At 50.0% G+C, this 16,983-nt stretch overlaps 1 protein-coding gene across 1 annotated transcript in view; it reads left to right on the forward strand.

The window, feature by feature from the left end:
- SYNE3 (spectrin repeat containing, nuclear envelope family member 3) overlaps nucleotides 1–16,983 on the forward strand; it is a 68,585-nt gene that overhangs the window by 36,275 nt on the left and 15,327 nt on the right. Inside the window, exons 11-19 of the mRNA XM_010851433.1 lie at nucleotides 1,593–1,775; nucleotides 2,889–3,032; nucleotides 3,890–4,024; nucleotides 6,174–6,335; nucleotides 6,492–6,664; nucleotides 7,101–7,233; nucleotides 9,372–9,533; nucleotides 14,033–14,182; nucleotides 15,958–15,996. Of these exons, the coding sequence (XP_010849735.1) occupies nucleotides 1,593–1,775; nucleotides 2,889–3,032; nucleotides 3,890–4,024; nucleotides 6,174–6,335; nucleotides 6,492–6,664; nucleotides 7,101–7,233; nucleotides 9,372–9,533; nucleotides 14,033–14,182; nucleotides 15,958–15,996 (1,281 nt within the window). The remainder of the gene's footprint in view (nucleotides 1–1,592; nucleotides 1,776–2,888; nucleotides 3,033–3,889; nucleotides 4,025–6,173; nucleotides 6,336–6,491; nucleotides 6,665–7,100; nucleotides 7,234–9,371; nucleotides 9,534–14,032; nucleotides 14,183–15,957; nucleotides 15,997–16,983) is intronic.

Genomic DNA, 16,983 nt, shown 5'->3' on the forward strand with positions numbered 1-16,983 from the left:
AGTTCCCTGTTGGTCCTCTCTCTGCCCCGTGAGCTCCTGCACATCACGACCCCACTGAGATGCCACCTCCTCTGGAAGGCCTTCCTTAATTCCCTCTGATCATGCTCCCCTAGGCCCTTTGCTTGTTGTTCAGTTGCTAAATTGTGTCCGACTCTTTGCAACCCCATGGACTACAGCACTCCAGGCTTCCCTGTCCTTCACTATCTCCCGGAGTTTGCTCAAACTTATGTCTGTTGTCTCAGCGATGCCATCTAACCATCTCTTCCTCTGTCACTCTCTTCTCCTCCTGCCTTCAATCTTTCTCAGCATCAGGGTCTTTTCCAATGGGTCAGCTCCACATCAGGTGGCTAAAGTATTGGAGCTTCAACTTCAGCGTCAGTTCTTCCAATGAATAATCAGGGTTGATTTCCTTTAGGACTGACTGGTTTGATCTCCTTTCTGTCTGAGGGACTCTCAAGAGTCTTCTCTAACACCACAATTTGACAGCAGTTCTTTGGCACTCAGCCTTCTTTATGGTCCAGCTCTCACATCCATACATGACTCCTGGAAAAACCATAGCTTTGACTATATGGACTTCTGTCGGCAAGGTGATGTCTCTGCTTTTTAATATGCTGTCCGGGTTTGTAATAGCTTTTCTTCCAAGGAGCAAATGTCTTTTAAGTTCATGGTTGCAGTCACCATCCACAGTGATTTTGGAGCCCAAGAGAAAATCTATCACTGCTTCCACTTTTTCCCCTTCTATTTGCCATGAAGTGATGGGGCCAGATGCCATTTTAGTTTTTGGAACATTGAGTTTTAAGTCAGTGTTTTCACTCTCATCAAGAAGCGCTTCAGTTTGTCCTCACTTTCTGCCATTAGAACGGTATCATCTGCATATCTGAGGTGGTTGACATTTCTCCTGGAAATCTTGATTCCAGCTTGTGATCCATCTAGCCCAGGATTTCACATGGTGTACTCTGCATATAAGTTAAATAAACAGGGTGACAATCTAAAGCTTTGACATACTCCTTTCCCAGTTTTGAACCAGTCGTTTTTTCCATGTAAAGTTCTGACTGTTGCTTCTTGACCCACGTTCAGGTTTCTCAGGAGACAGGTGAAGTGGTCTGGTATTCAAAATGTCCCACACACCAACTTGGGGATGGCCCTCTGTTGTCGGTGATGGAGAATCATTGAGTAGAGGATCAGACTGGTTCAGTTTGGGTTTGGCTGCAAGGTGTAGAGTTGATCTGGGGGGCAACTGGGAGGCAGCAGATGGTCAGGAGCTGCAGGGGTCCCAGTGAGCAAGGCTGAGAGTGCACCACAGTCAGTGGCAGCCAATGGAGAGGAGACAGATTTCTGACACTCACAGGAGGCAGCCTTCTTGCTCGGGATTTGGTAACAAGATGGATGTAGGGGGTGAGAAGGGACTCAGACTGACCCTGACATTCAGGACCTCCCGCCATCTTCCCGCCTGCCTGTTTCTCCTTGCATTCACCGCTCCCTTGGCCACCAGCACAGAGGCCCAGCCTCCCAGGCAGGTGTAGCCCGACCAGGTGAGTTCCTGCCCCAGCTTCATCCAGCTCTCCCCTTCATGGAAGCCTTGTCTCCCCCAGGCGGCCTTGATGGAGAGCTCCCGCTTGAAGGAGCAGCTGACGATGCTGCAGCTGAAGAAAGACCTGCTGGGCAGCATCTTCGGCCAGGAGAGAGCCACAGCCCTGCTGGAGGAGGTGGCGACTTCCGTGAGGGACAGAGACTTGCTGCACAACCGCCTTCTGCAGAGGAAGAGCAAACTGCAGGTGAGTCCCATCTTGGCCCTCCGCTCAGCCCTCCTGCAGGCACAGCCCTGTATCCTGACCCCAGCCCTGCCACTCACCACCGCGTGGCCCTGGGCATATCCTTTGTTCCATACAACCTCAGAGCCCTCATCTATATCATCTGGGTAGGATTATGGTGGGATCCTTCTCATTTGTCTGCCTCCTGCCTCTGCCCCCAAATCCCATTCTATACTCATCAAATCAAATTGTCTTCTGCAGAGAGCTGGGGGGCAGTTAGATGGGAAGATGCAGAGAAAAACACTTGTAAACTTTAAAGCAGCAGAGAGCTGGAAGCTATTTTTGTTGTTATTGTTGTTAAGTTGCTCAGTTGTGTCTGACTCTTGCAACCCCATGGACTGCAGCACACCAGGCTTCCCTGTCCTTCACCAACACCTGGAGCTTGCTCAAACTGACGTCCATTGAGTCAGTGGTGCCATCCCACCATCTCATCCTGTTTCCTGCCCTCAATCTTTCCCAGCATCAGGGTCTTTTCCAGTGAGTCGGCTCTTTGCATCAGGTGGCCAAAGTATCGGACAGTTTCTCCTTTTAGGTAACAATTATTTGCTAAGCATCTGAGACTCATGATAGTGACAAAGCGATATCTCTAGGACACTGACCAGAGGCCAGGCACCTGCGAAAAGCCCCACACCCATGGTCTGACTTATTCAACGGAGCAGACATTTAGCATACATTTTAGGGTCTGCAAGGCCTGTGATCTCTGTTGCAGCTTCTGAACTCTGCTGGTGTAGCAAGAAATCAACTGTAAATGAATGGGCATGATTGCATGTCAATACAACCTTATTTACAAGCACTGGCCTCTGGTGGGACTTGGGGTATGTGATAGGAGATGCAGTTTGCCAGCACCTATTCTAGAAGCAGAACAATTGTTAGGTGATTACACAACGATCCTCACAGAGGGGCATCAGATCTTCTCAAGGACTCCAGGAAGGCTTCCTGGAAGGGGTGGTTCCTGAGTGAGTAGGAGCCGGACAGGAGAGGACTGGAGAAAAAGCAGCCCGTCTGTGAGTGTCAGGCTGTGCCACAGGGAGACCGAGGGGATGGCTGAGCTGTGTGCTGCCTGTTGTGTCTCCGCAGAGCTTACTTGCTCAGCACAAAGATTTCGGGGCGACTTTCGAGCCTTTGCAGAAAAAGCTCTCAGACCTCCAAATCCGGGTCCAAGCTGAGAATGGGCTTCGGCGGGACCTTCCTGAGAAACAGGCCCAGCTTCTGAGGTTGCAGGTAAGAGTCTGACCCGAGTCACCTCCACTCAGATGTTCAGCTGTGCCGGAGCAGCCCCCTTGCAGTCATAGCGGCCAGCCAAGCGGCAGTCAGCCCAAGCCAGAGACTGTGATCCCTCTCTGGCCCCTGAGATCTGACCTTTCATCTCAGCTGAGTTTCTGCTGGTATGCCTGATGGTTCCTGGCCTGCCTCCAAATGACTGATACTTGAGCCCAACAAAATGAGAAGTTTTTTGCTTACTCTGTGGTCCTAAAGTCTAACATGAATATTTGCTTCTAAAGTTGCTTTGCTAACTGTTCCTAATGAGGCCAGAGGCCTTCAGTTAAATAAGTGATTTGAGGATTAAGAATAAATATTTTAAAACACAGGGACTGTAGGTAGGCTGATCACGAATCATTGTTGGCTGGGTGAGGAGCTGGCTGGTTTTTAAAATGCACGTGAAACAACAGTTATCTTTTTAAAACCCAGGCGCAGCTCTTACAAAATTGGGAGTGTTCTTTGGAAGGTATTAAAAAGGATGCATTTGGGGGCTTTAAAACTAAAGCTTAGATGCGATTCTCCATAAGAAGAGATGGTCGTCAAGTAGGAGTCCAGATATGAGTCTGTTCCCCAGTGATGCCTTCTGGTCTTTAGCAGTTTATTTTCATGGTGTCGCAGAATATTTTCATCTCATTTTTAAAATTCTCACCAGTCCTAAGAGTGGGCCCATCAGACAGCCATATGGTGTGGCTGATGGAGTTGGGGACTCCTAGCACCCCTGAACTCTCCCAGTCTTTTGCATTCAGGGTCCCCACCCTGATCAGCTTCCACGAGAAGAAGGAGAAAGGATGCTCCACTCATTCCTTCCTCTACTGCAGGGGCTGCAGGAGGAGGGGATGGACCTGGGGTCTCAGGTGGAGGCCATGAGGCCCCTCTTCCAGGGGAACCCTAACCACCAGCACAAAATGGACCAGCTTTCCGCCGCCCACCAGGCCCTGCAGAGGTCTCTGGAGGTAAGGGGCCAGCAGAGGGTCTGTGTTAACAGAGGCCAGGTCCCTGGAATCTGTCCGCCCCTCCTAAGGACTTTCTCCCTCTTTTCTTCCGTCGTTCCTTCCAACCCTTCTTTTTCTTTCTCCCTTCCTTTCGTCCCTTCCTCATTCGTTCATGATTGAGCGCCTCCTGTATGCCAGGCAGGATGCTGGGTCCTGAGGATGGAGGAGCAGGACAGCAGGACAGCGAGCCCCCCGCCTTCCTGGGGTTTAAGTGCCGGTGGGTAGGTGCACAATGAGTCAGCAACAAGTTAAACATACGATTCCACATGTCAAACATACGCATCCACAAATGAAACATACAATTCCGCACATGCCAGGAGACCAGAGCACGGAGCAGGCCGCACCCACGCAGGAGCCCCCGTCGTGTTTGCTGCGTTCATCATGCCAGGTTGCAAGTTGGGTCCCGGTGGCCGTGAGCTCTGTCTGCGGCGCCCTCTAGTGGCCACCAGTATCCTTCTTGTGTCTGTGCTGGACTGATGTCCCTTTAACGGTGGGACCCCAAGGTGGTGTGGGGAGTGAGATGGCTCCTTCAAAACTGTCCTGAGCACAAGCTGAAATGTCTGTCCCAGCCATACCCTGACAACACTGATTCAAGTGAAGTCCTGGGTCTGCATTTGTAACAAGAGCCCCAGGTGTGCAAAGCCAGCTCTCAGGCATCCACAGCTCAGGAAAGTGTTTAGGTTAAGGCAGGATTTCTCACCCTTCCGAACCCTGTGTGTCCTATTTTAATAACAAGTATTTCTGGCATCGTCTTTGCAATCTTGAAATTCATAGATAGTACAAGTTACCCACATGATTTACAAATTTAATATAATGCTTTTTCTATCATCAAAAAGAGAAATAAAAGCAAATTATAAGAAAATAATATCTTAATGCTGCTGCTGCTGCTGCTAAGTCTCTTCAGTCTTGTCTGACTCTGTGCGACCCCATAGACGGCAGCCCACCAGGCTCCCCCGTCCCTGGGATTCTCCAGGCAAGAACACTGGAGTGGGTTGCCATGTCCTTCTCCAATGCATGAAAGTGAAGAGTGAAAGTGAAGTCGCTCAGTTGTGTCTGACTCTTAGCGACCCCATGGACTGCAGCCCACCAGGATCCTCCGTCCATGGGGTTTTCCAGGCAAGAGTACTGGAGTGGGGTGCCATTGCCTTCTCCGTAATATCTTAATAATAACCTATAATGGAAAAAGACTCTGAAAAAGGAAATGTATATATACAGACATTTGTATAGATGTATACATATTTATATTGATAGAAATTTAACAAAATCACATTGCTGTACACCTGAAACATTGTAAATCAATTATTGTTGTTGTTCAGCTGCTCAGTTACTCAGTTGTAGTCAACTCTTTGCGACCCCATGGACTGCAGCATGCGGGCTACCCTATCCTCCACTATCTCCTGGAGTTTGCTCAAACTCATGTCTATTAAGTCAGTGATGCCATCCAACCATCTCATCCTCTGTTGCCTCCTTCTCCTCCTGCCCTCAATCTTTCCCAGCATCAGGGTCTTTTCCAACGATTCAGCTCTTCACATCAGGTGGCCAAAGTACTGGAGCTTCAGCTTCGGCATCAGTCCTCCCAGTGAATAGTCAGGGTTGATTTCCTATTCAACTATATGAAAAAATAAAATAACGCTTTTCAATAAAGTAAGTGCTTCTAGATGGCCAAAGACACAGGCGGCGACCAGGATACACCCGCTCTCTTCAGCCGCAAAGTGCCGTTCGCGCCTGTTGTGCCACATGCAGGGCTGAAGTGGTTGTGCCGCACAGATGCCTGTGTTCGGCTGTGTTCGGCTTTAGTAGGCACCGACTGACGGTCTTCCCAAGTGGTTGTACCAGTTTACACCCCACACTGGTGGTGGATGAGAGCACCCATCGCCCACACCCTCACCCAGACTTGATACTTCCCATGAAAGCAGAACAGGTTTAGAGGCACTTTAAAACAGACTTGGTCTTTCTGGGGTCAATTTCTTGCACTGTGCAGAAAACATCAACCTCTCATGGGTGGGGAGCCCTGGAAACCATCTCACCCTGGGGTTCTGGCAGGGCTGAGGGTCCTGCAGGGTGGGGTAGCTGAGGGTTTCAGCCGGGTTCCCCCGGGGCTGTTCCACAGGACCTCCTAGAAGGACGCCAGCAGAGCCTGCGGGAACACTGCACCTTCAACCACGAGCTGCTGAAGCTGCGGCATTGGATCTCTGTGATCACACAGAAGCTGGAGGCTCATCGTGGGGACACGGGCCCATGGGACGCCCAGTCTCGGGAGGCTGAGGTTGAGGTAAGATGAATCTCCCGACAGAGGTGCTTATTCTCTCCCCTGCATCCCAAAGGCAGGGTTCAGGGGCAGAGGGTGGTGAACGGTACTCTCATACCAGGGAGCAGACACCACCCCAGGACTTAACTCTGTGTGTGTGTGTGCGTGTGTCTCCTTTAGAGACTGCTGGCTGAATTCCCGGAGAAGGAAGCCCAGCTGCTTGAGATGGAAGCGCTTGGCCGGCTGGTGATGGAGGCGTCTTCTCTGGAGGGAGCTGCTCTGGTTCAGGGGGAGCTGGAGGAGCTGACCGAGTCATGGAGGGCCCTGAGGCAGCTGGAGGAGAGCCTGCTGAGGTGAGAGGGCCTCCTGGGTTGGAGCCTGGTCTCCTTCCCAGTAGGGAGAGCTCAGCCGTGTTCCTAGAACAGATGGCTGGGGTTCTGCTGTGTGCCAGGCGTGGTGCCAGGCGTGGTGCCAGGCGCCTCCAGGCATCCCCAGGCAATTCTAAGTAGAGGCAGTAAGAGCAAGGAAGCGTCCCAGCTTAGCCTCCAGCCCCTGCTGGCTGTGGCCTCACCTGCATCGATAGATATATGCCCCTTGATGACAGTAACATGAGTCTCGAGCAGGGAACTGGAAATGCAGGTGCCCTGGGGAGCTTCTGACCAACCTGAAGGACAGGCATGGGCTTGTTAGGACCAGAAGTCACCTCCCTCCCCAGTTCTGTTACTTCTCCTGTGATCTGGGAAGTCCCTATCTTGTCATCACGTTGACTGGGCAGATTTGACTTCTCAGCCTCATCAGAAACCGGCAGCTGCAGAGGATGACAGAAGTGGATTCAGGGAAGAAAATGATTTTCACCAACAACATCCCAAAGACTGGGTTTCTCATCTTCCCCACGGATCTTACTTCCCGGCATCGCCGTCAGGTAAGTCCATCTCATGGGCTTCTGAGGAGGGCCCAGATCCGAGTCAGTTGATGGTGGGAAGGTGTCACCAGCAAAGCCCCCTCCCCATCTGGGGCCACATGCTCAGCTCAGGACTTGGCCCTGTCCTGTCTTGGGTGAGTCTGCCCAGTGGTGACACAAGAGTGCCCTGTGCCACTGGGCAGAGGGACTCTGGGACCCCAGACCCAGTGTCTGCACTGAGGAAGGTCCTGGGCATCTCCAGGGCAGGCAGGCCCTCACCCTCAAAAAATCCGACTGCTTCCCTTGCAGGGAAGAGAGTGTCAGAGTGTGAAGCTTCCTAGCAGCACTAGACTGCAAACTAAAAGTACTCAAGATAGGTGTTTTTGGTGCCCTGATGGCTCAGATGGTAAACAATCTGCCTGCACTGCAGAAGACCCGAGTTTGATCCCTAGGTTGGAAAGACTCCCTAGAGAAGGGAATGGTAACCCACTCTAATATTCTTGCCTGGAGAATCCCATGGACTAGAAGAGCCTGGCGGGCTCCAGTCTGTGGGGTCGCAAAGAATTGGACACGACTGAACGACTAACACACAACACACACAAACTACATTTTGTAAAAAGAACGAACCTCACTATATCATATCATCCATTCCTCTCCTTGACAGGCTTTAAAAAACAGAACCACAGTGAGAAGAAATTCATCCCTTGTTCTGCAAAGACAGTACACTAATTCATTCATTCTTCCCTTCCTTCTTGCATTTCCCCATCCAGAAAGCTCTTACTGAGTCTTTCTGTGTTCTGAGAACTGTGTTTGGAGCTGGGACACAGCTGTAAATAAAACAGAGATGCGTTCAACCCTCAGAGAACGTAGCATCCAGCACAGAGCTTTTCAGATTGTCATGTGCATCCAGATGGTACCAAAATGCAGATTCTGATTCAGTAGGTCTGGACTGGGACTCCTCACCCTGCATTTCTACAAGCTTCCAGGAGATGCTAAGCCTGCTAGGCTTTGGAGCACATTTTGAGAAGCAGGGAAGCAGGAACCGCAAAGCAATAGAATAAGGGTTTACAGAACACGTGGTTCATGGAGGCAGAAGACCCAGGGGCCACAGCAGCCTGCTGCAGAGTGAAGGACTTGGGGTAGCGAAGCCCTCCCCGGAGAGATGGAAATGAGATGTCCAGGGCCCCTCACAGCTGAGTGGGAGTCAAGGAGAGGCAGAACGGAGTGTGTTCCATGCAGACGAGACTGTGCACGCAGGGACCCGAGGGAGATGGCACTAGCGCCGGGTGCTGGATGTCTGTGGGCCCTGGCTCAGATGATGGGGCAGGCCTCATGAGCCGCAGAGCCAGGCAGGGCCAGAATTGAGGCTCTCCGGCCGCATTGAGTATGAGAAGCCACTCAGCTGTGTAAGTGATGCTGTGACTGAGAGGACTTGTGTTTTATTTATTTATTATTTTTACTTTTGTTTTCTAATTGTCGTCTTCACTGGGTCTTTGTTGCAGTGCATGGGCTCTTCATTGCCATGCACGGGCTTTCTCTAGTTGTGGCAAGCAGGGGCAACTCTTCGCTGCAGGGCACGGGTTTCACACTGAGGCAGCTTCTCTTGTTGCAGAGCACAGGCTCCAGGGCATGCGGGCTTCAGTGGTTGTAGCATGTGGGTTCAGTAGTTGTAGCTTGCGGGCTGTAGAGCAGAGGCTCTAGTAGGTGTGGTTCATGACTTAGTTGCCCTGCGGCGTATGTGATCTGAGTTCCCAGACTAGCGATCGAACCTGGATCCCCTGAATTGACAGGTGGATTCTTAACCACTGGACCGCCAGGGAAGTCCCTGGACTTGCATCTTAGACAGATCACTCTGGCCACCTAACTTGAAGAGGGACAAAAGTGGCAGAAGGTGATCACATTGTAGATGTCCTGATAAGGGGTGATGCTGGAAGCCTTCAGGAGACCAAAGAGGTGGCAATGAGGAATGTTCTTGGTCCCTAATCATGTCTACATTGAGTAGAGATGCTTTCCTCATCCCCTCGCCCCCCAGGTGCCTCTTATCTCCCTCTGGGCATCCTCATCCCCCACCCTCTGCTTGGATGGAATTCCCAGGACACACGGCCAGTGGGCTGCTTTCAGAAACTCTGATGCTTTGACCATGCTGTGCCTTCCTGCAGGCAGGTCTGCTCCAGGGGCAAGGAGGCAGCCATGAGGATTATTCCCAGTCCCTGAGGAACTTTGAGGACTGGTTGCAGGAGGAAAATTCCAAGCTGGTTAGGATCATTGCCATGAAAACTGCCACCGCCAAGGACTTGAGGACCAGAGCAACAAAGCTACAGGTTTGTGCCCAAGGAACAGCCCATTTTTTCAGAGGATTTGCCCCCCAAAGATGTGTTCGCTGCCAGAGAGTTCTCACCAAAAAAAAAAAAAAAGAGCACACACCTAGCTTATGAGCTGTTATGGCTTATGTATAAATAATATATATTTTTTAAGATTATTTATTTACGGCTGTGCGTGGGCCTTCTCCATCTGCAGCGAGTGAGGGCTGCTCTCCAGTTGCTGTGCCCGGGCTTCTTATTGCGGTGGTCTCTCTTGTGGAGCGGGGGCTCTAGGTGTGCAGGCTTCAGTGGTTGCAGCACTCGAGCTCAGTTGTTGTGGCTCACAGGCTTAGTTGCTCCGCACCATGTGGAATCTTCCCAGACCAGGGATCGAACCTGTGTCCCCTGCATTGGCAGGTGGTTTCTTATCTACTGTACCACCAGGGAAGTCGTAAATAATAGTTTAAAAATGTTTTTGCTTCCAGTATTATGGGAAAACCATCCATCCATTCATTCAAGCCTCCTGCTGTATTGCCCAACTTGGAAAATATCACCACTAATCACAACTCTTCTAATCAGTTCACTCTTGCTATGTAACAAGCCATTCCAACAGTTTGTAGCTTAAAAGAACAGCTGTTTGTTTAACTCACGATTCTGAAGATTGGCAGTTTACTCTGAGGTCCGCTGGGCAATGCTTCTGATCTTGGCTGGGCTCCCTGATTTATAGACCAGCAGGGTGGCTATACTACTGGAGGTTGGTGGGCTATTCTAGATGAGCGTGGGATGGACCACACATCTCTTATCCTCCTATGGGATAGCCCGGACTTCCCAGAGCAGGGGCAGGTCTGAGAGAGCGAGTGGGAACATGCAGGCCTTTTCAGGCCAAGGCTAGGAACTGGCACATCACTTCTCCTGCATTCTGTTGGACAAAGAAAGTCACAATGCCAGCTCAGATTCAGGGAGAGAGAAAACAGATTTCACTTCTTGATGGGAAGACCATATTGCAAGACCATATTGCAAAGGGCATGGATATGGCAAGGGGGTAGAAAGACAGTCCTTCTACCACAAATCTCTCTCCTCCACTCCCACGTCGAATTAGTCACCAAGTCCTTCTTGATTCCACCTCTTGGGTTCGTTGTTTCTGTTTTCCCTCACTACCACTGTCTTCATCTAGACATTTATCATTTTTTATCTTGACCTTGACAGTAGCCTCCAAGCTGGCCTCCCTCATTCTTTTTGGGTTCCCATCTCAGTAATGACTCATTCTGTAGCCAGAGTGACCCTTCAGAATCCTAAAGATGACCTTGTCCCAGTAATGAAAACTTTTTAGGATAGAGTTCAACTTCCCAAGTTTATCATCCACAGCCTTTCTCAATCAGACCCCAATCTACCTCTCTTTTTCCTAATTTTTTCTGACATTTACCTTAATACCTTAGAGTTTGGTTTTATTTTTATTTTTCTTGCTTGAGATTCATCTGGATTCTTGAATCTGTGGCCTGGGATCTTTCTGGAAAATTCTGCAACATTATCTCTCAAAATATGGCCTCTGCCTTTTCCCCTATTTCCTCACCTTCTGAGATGCCTTTTAAACATATGCGCTTTCTTCTCACTAAGTGTTTCACTGTGTCTTGTGTACTTTTTCATCCTTTTGCTTTTTTATATTACTTTCTGAATACTTTTTTCTAACTCATCTTCCACTTGACTAATCCTCTCTTTAGCTGTATCTCATTTGCTATTTCACATGTTTATTAAATTCTTAGCTTTTAATATTTCATTTATTATTCCTAGAAATTCTCCTTGGTGCTTTTTAAAATCTGCTTTGCCACTTTTCACAGCTTTTGGGGCCTTGCTGAAAATTTTCAGTTTGTCTTTTAATTCTTTCAACACAGTAAACAAAGTTGGTTTAGCGAGTGTGTCTAATAATTTCGGTATCTCAAGTCAAGACTGTTTCTGTTGTGTACTGTCTCTGCCTCTTCCTCATTAATTCATTAATTTTATTTGCATTTGGCTGCACTGGGACTTTGTTGCTGTGCCTGGGCTCTCTCTAGTTACGGTGAGTAGAGGCTGCTCTTAGCTGTGGGGTGAGGGCTCCTCACTGAGGTGGCTTCTCTTGTTGCAGAACAAGGCTCTAAGCACATGGGCCTCAGAAGGTGTAGCAGGTGGGTTCAGTAGGTGAATCACATGGGCCCTAGAGCTCGGGCTCAGTAGCTGTGCCATACGGGCTTAGCTGGTCCAGGGCATGTGGGACCTTCCTGGACCAGGGATAGAACCTACTTCCCCCGCATTGTCAGGCACATTCTTAACCACTGGACCTCCAGGGAAGTCCCAGTTTCCGCCTCTTCTCGGAGTCTTATATCTGTGTGTGACTGCTTCGATTGTGTGCTGGATATTGTGTTTGACAAATAGGTGCGAGAATAATTTGAGATTAAGAATAATCTTTCCTTCAAAGAGGATTTTGTTTGCAATAGCCAGGCCAGTGGGGGCTTTTATCAATCTAGAACCACTGAATCCAATTTCAAAACTTGAAGCTCTCTGGACTCCTGAGATGACTTGGCACTGGCCTGCAAATCCAAATAAGGTGTGGGTTTACTTCCTATTCACCTTTAGGGGCTTCTGCTAAAGGCAGCAGTTTTTCAGAGTCTCCACTTCTGTAGGGCGCAGACTTTGACTTCTGTCTCCTGAATCCTGCAAGGCTGCCAGAAGCATAGATCTGTTTCACAACTGTTTTTTCCAGATTAACAAATATCCTAAGTGCAAGAGGAGGTCTGAGCACTGGGCTTACTTCTCTGCATCTTAACCTTTCGCATGTCTTGCCTCACTCTTTTTGTTGTTGTTGTTAACTCTTTGATGCCTTCAGTTCAATTCAGTTCAGTTCAGTCGCTCAGTCGTGTCCAACTCTTTGTGACCCATGGACTGCTGCATGCCAGGCCTCCCTGTCCACTGATGCCTTAAGAATGTTTTTAACGTTTTGTCCTCAGTGGGAGCTTTGGTCCCAGCTACCTAGCTCTTCCTGTCTACCTCCTACCTCATATTCAGCCACTCCCCTCATCCCCTGCCACCACCACCCAGCCCCAGGCGTATCAGAGATGACTTGCAGTTCCCCGGGTTACGCTTCTTTGTTCTTGTAGAGTCCCCACTCTTGAGGGCTCTGAGAAGCTAAGCTGTGTGCCTGTATCATGCAGCTGGTGGGATGGGACAGATACTGGATGCCAAGCCAGAATTTAAACTCAGGCTTTTGAACTTAGAACCCAGGTCGTATCCTCACATGGCACTCCCTCCCAGGAGTCCTGAGGATAAAAGATGCCATCCGGTGGGGGGGGACACAGTACTGTATTCTGATAGAAAAATCTGCCCTGTCCCAACCTCACTCTGCCAGGATTAAAAATGCCAATAGAAAGACATATTCAACAATGGTAGCTTTTTATAAAAAACAAACAAACCAATTTTAATTTTATATTGGGGTTTAGCTGATTAACAATGTTGTGATAGTTTAAGGTAAACAGGAAGAGACTCAGCCATACATACACACGTATCCATTCTCCCTGAAACTCCTCTCCCATCCAGGCGGCCACATAACACTGAGCAGAGTTCCATGTGCTGTACAGGAGGTCCTTGTGGATTATCCATTTTAAATATAGCAGCGTGTGTATGTCCATCCCAAATTCCCGAATTATCCCTTCCCCTTATCCTTCCCCCTAGCAACAAGTTTGTTCTTCAAGTCTGTGAGTCTCTCTCTGTTTTGTAAGTTCTTTTGACTCATTTCTTTTTTTAGATTCCACACATAAGGGAAGTCATATGATATTTCTCCTTCTGTGTCTGACTGACTTTGCTCAGTATGTCAATCTCTATGTCCATGTTGCTACAAATGACATTATTTCATAATTTGTAATGACTGAGTCATATTACATCGTATGTATGTACCACATCTTCTCTATCCATTCCTCTGTCGATGAACAATGGTAGCTTTTATAATGATGATAACTCTTATGTCAAGCCCTCTGGAGAACTTGGTTCTAGAATGCCAGAGGGCTTCCCTGGTGGCTCAGTGGGTAAAGAATCTGCCTGCAATGCAGGAGATCTGGGTTTGATTCGTGGGTTGGGAAGATCCCCTGGAGAAGGGAACAGCTACCCACTTCAGTATTCTGGCCTGGAGAATTCCATGGACAGAGCAGCCGGGCAGGCTACAGTCCATGGAGTCACAGAGTCGGAAGTGACTGAGCGACTTTCGCTTTCCCTAGTCATACATAGTGTAAATCTATGTCATATTTATAATAGAATGCCAGAGCTAGAAGTGACCATGGAGGTCAGCACGGCAGCTCCTCTTTCAGGCAGAAGTCCATTCTGCAACACTGAATGCAATTCCTGGCCTTGGCTTCCATTTATTTGCACAATGAGATTCTCTCTTTATGTGTTCTGTTGGCTGCCCCTGCAAATGGAACTTGATTGGCTCCTCCTTACCAACGAGGTGGGGCCTCCTCAGCCATTTGGAAGGTGCACGTGACCCTGTCTTTTCCCTCTAGGAACTGGAGGCTCGAATACCAGAAGGTCAGCATCTCTTCGAAAACCTCCTTCGTCTCAGGCCAGCCAGCAAGTCCTCGGACGAGCTAGAGGATCTACGCTACCGATGGATGCTGTACAAGTCCAAGCTCAAGGACTCCAGCCACCTGCTGGTAGGTGCTAAGGCTGCACAGGTCCGAGGCCCTGGGGAGACATAGCTCAATCTGCATTCACTCCACCCCATACCTCGACAGACCGGACCGAGGGGGTCACTCAGGGAGAGGCGATGGAGACTCATGGGTCCTAGGCGCTTGACATGCAATTTGTCATTTGGCCATTCTGCCACCCAGTGAGGCTGAGTTCCAAGAACGACAGCTTTGCTCTACCAACCTGAAACCTCTGTGTACATCATCCCAGTTCAGTGCTCACAGCAGACGTCCACCAGATTGATTGCATCTCCAATTGCCAGAAGGGGGATGAGGCTATGAGGAGTTAAAAACTCACCCGAGTTCACCCGGATAGCCAGGGACAGAGCCAGCATCAAACACACCTTGATGGAGGCATCACACAGGGAACACTGGAGTGGGGGCCAGGACCCCTGGGATCTAGGCCGCCTCCTCCACTGACCTGCTTGTGACATTGAGGAAGCACCTCCCCCTGGGGGACCCCGTGCATGCTGTCGCTTCACTCGTGTCTGACTCTTTGCAACCCCGTGGACTGTAGCCTGCTAGGCTCCTCTGTCCATGGGATTCTCCAGGCAAGGATACTGGAGTGGGTTGCCATGCCCATCTCCCCACGTCTCTTATGTCTCCTGCATTGGCAGGTGGGTTCTTTACCACTTAGTGCCACCTGGGAAGCCCCCTAGGGGCCCACCATCTCACACAAAACAATAACAGCTAGACTAGTAGTAGCCTTTATTAAATGTTATATCCTCATTCAGTTCAGTTCATTTCAGTTCAGTTCAGTCGCTCAGTTGTGTCCAACTCTTTGTGACCCCATGAGTCCCAGCACGCCAGGCCTCCTTGTCCATCACCAACTCCCGGAGTTCACTCAAACTCATGTGCATCGAGTCGGTGATGCCATCCAGCCATCTCATCCTCTGTCGTCCCCTTCTCCTCCTGCCCCCAATCCCTCCCAGCATCAGAATCTTTTCCAATGAGCCAACTCTTTGTATGAGGTGGCCAAAGTACTGGAGTTTCAGCTTTAGCATCATTCCTTCCAAAGAAATCCCAGGGCTGATCTCCTTCAGAATGGACTGGTTGGATCTCCTTGCAGTCCAAGGGACTCTCAAGAGTCTTCTCCAACACCACAGTTCAAAAGCATCAATTCTTCAGCGCTCAGCCTTCTTCACAATCCAACTCTCACATCCATACATGACCACAGGAAAAACCATAGTCTTGACTAGACGAACCTTTGTTGGCAAAGTAATGTCTCTGCTTTTGAATATGCTATCTATATTCCATTAGGGATATATCTATATCCTCATTACAGCCCTATAAAGGAGGCACTGTTACTATCCCCTGAGAACTGATAGGGAAACTGAGGCATGGAGGTTAGTCCAAGGAAAGGGTGGTTGGGATGGCCACCGAGGGCCCTTTAAGCCCGCCGACCCCGGACTCCAAGGTTTGGGGCTCCAGCTCTGCCGGCCCTGAAAGCAGCCGCGTCAGCCACTAGGTGTCAGCCCAGCCCCAGCTAGGTCCGTGCGCCCGTGGCCTTGGCCCAGGCCTTCCCAGACAGGATCCCACCTGGGCCCCAAGTGCGTTAAAAAGCTCATTAAATTGAATCACCTGCTGGTTCAGCCTGTCCAGATGACCAGAAGTTTTAAAGAAACATTCCCCTGACAAAATGAATATTCCATTACAGGCTCTGCTGGGATTTAAGTTTCACTCACTTAACTTCTTTTTTTTTTTTTCCCTTCCCCTTTTCCTCTCCTTCCCTAAAATAACAGACGCAGAGTCCTCTAGGGGAGCCGACTGGATTCCGAAAGGTACGGTGTCTGCCGTCTGCTCCACACGGGTAGAGGGCAGGGCATCTGGAAGGTTGGTGGGCCTGGGATGCTGGGGCAGGACCCCTGGGCTTTCTGGAAGGTTCCATGAGAAATGCTCCTGGAGACTCGGTTCTGGGCTGCCCTGTGGTGGTCCCGGGGGGTCCTTGTTCTGCAGGACCACAGCGTGTACTCAGCTGAGACAGGACGCGGGGGTGTGAGCAAGGACACGGTTAGTGATTATGCTGTGACAACAGGCGTAAATCGGGCCGGCCCACGGAGACCTGGGCCACTCCAGGGCATTGGACCTCGCGGCCGCCTGAGTAGTGGACGAGCATCTGGGGTCCATGGGGACTGAAAGAGGAAGGGGGCTGTGCCAGTCATGTTCGACCAGCCAGTGTCTCCAACTGCCAGCCTCTGAGAAGTGCTCAGAGTCTCTCCCTGGGGGCTTGCCGGCCAGAGCCATGGCAGTAAGAGCTGTACTTACAGAAATAATGAGGAATAATGATTGTTACTATAAATGCAACGTGTTGACCATCCACTCTGTGCCAGGAACTGTGCCAGATCGTGCCTAGGGCGTTTCACGTCACCGTCCCCCAGACATCCAACAGGCATCATTACCACCACCCTAGGCATGAATGAAGCAAGGAATGACAAGACTGCAGTGACGTGTTCGCTGGAGGCACACGGCTCCTGAGCGGTGTCTGCCTCAGACTCTAAGCCCACTCTTGCCCTTCCACACGGTGCCTTGGAGAAGGCATCCCTGGGCCTGGCGGCTCTCCCCACTTGTGGAAAGGTCCAGTGTACATCGGCATCCCTGGCACCACCTTTTCTGAGAGCAGGCTTGCTTTGAAGGAGTTCCGGTTTGAGACTGTATTTGAGAGCTTTCGGACGCACTGGGTCTTGGTAGCTGTGTGTGGGCTTTCTCTAGTTGCGGCAGGCGGGGGCTGCTTTTGAGTGGCGGTGTGTGGGCTTCTCATTGCAGGGGCT

The sequence above is a fragment of the Bison bison genome, unplaced genomic scaffold (assembly GCF_000754665.1).
Source record: "Bison bison bison isolate TAMUID 2011002044 unplaced genomic scaffold, Bison_UMD1.0 scf7180017864302, whole genome shotgun sequence".
Lineage (NCBI taxonomy): Eukaryota > Metazoa > Chordata > Mammalia > Artiodactyla > Bovidae > Bison > Bison bison.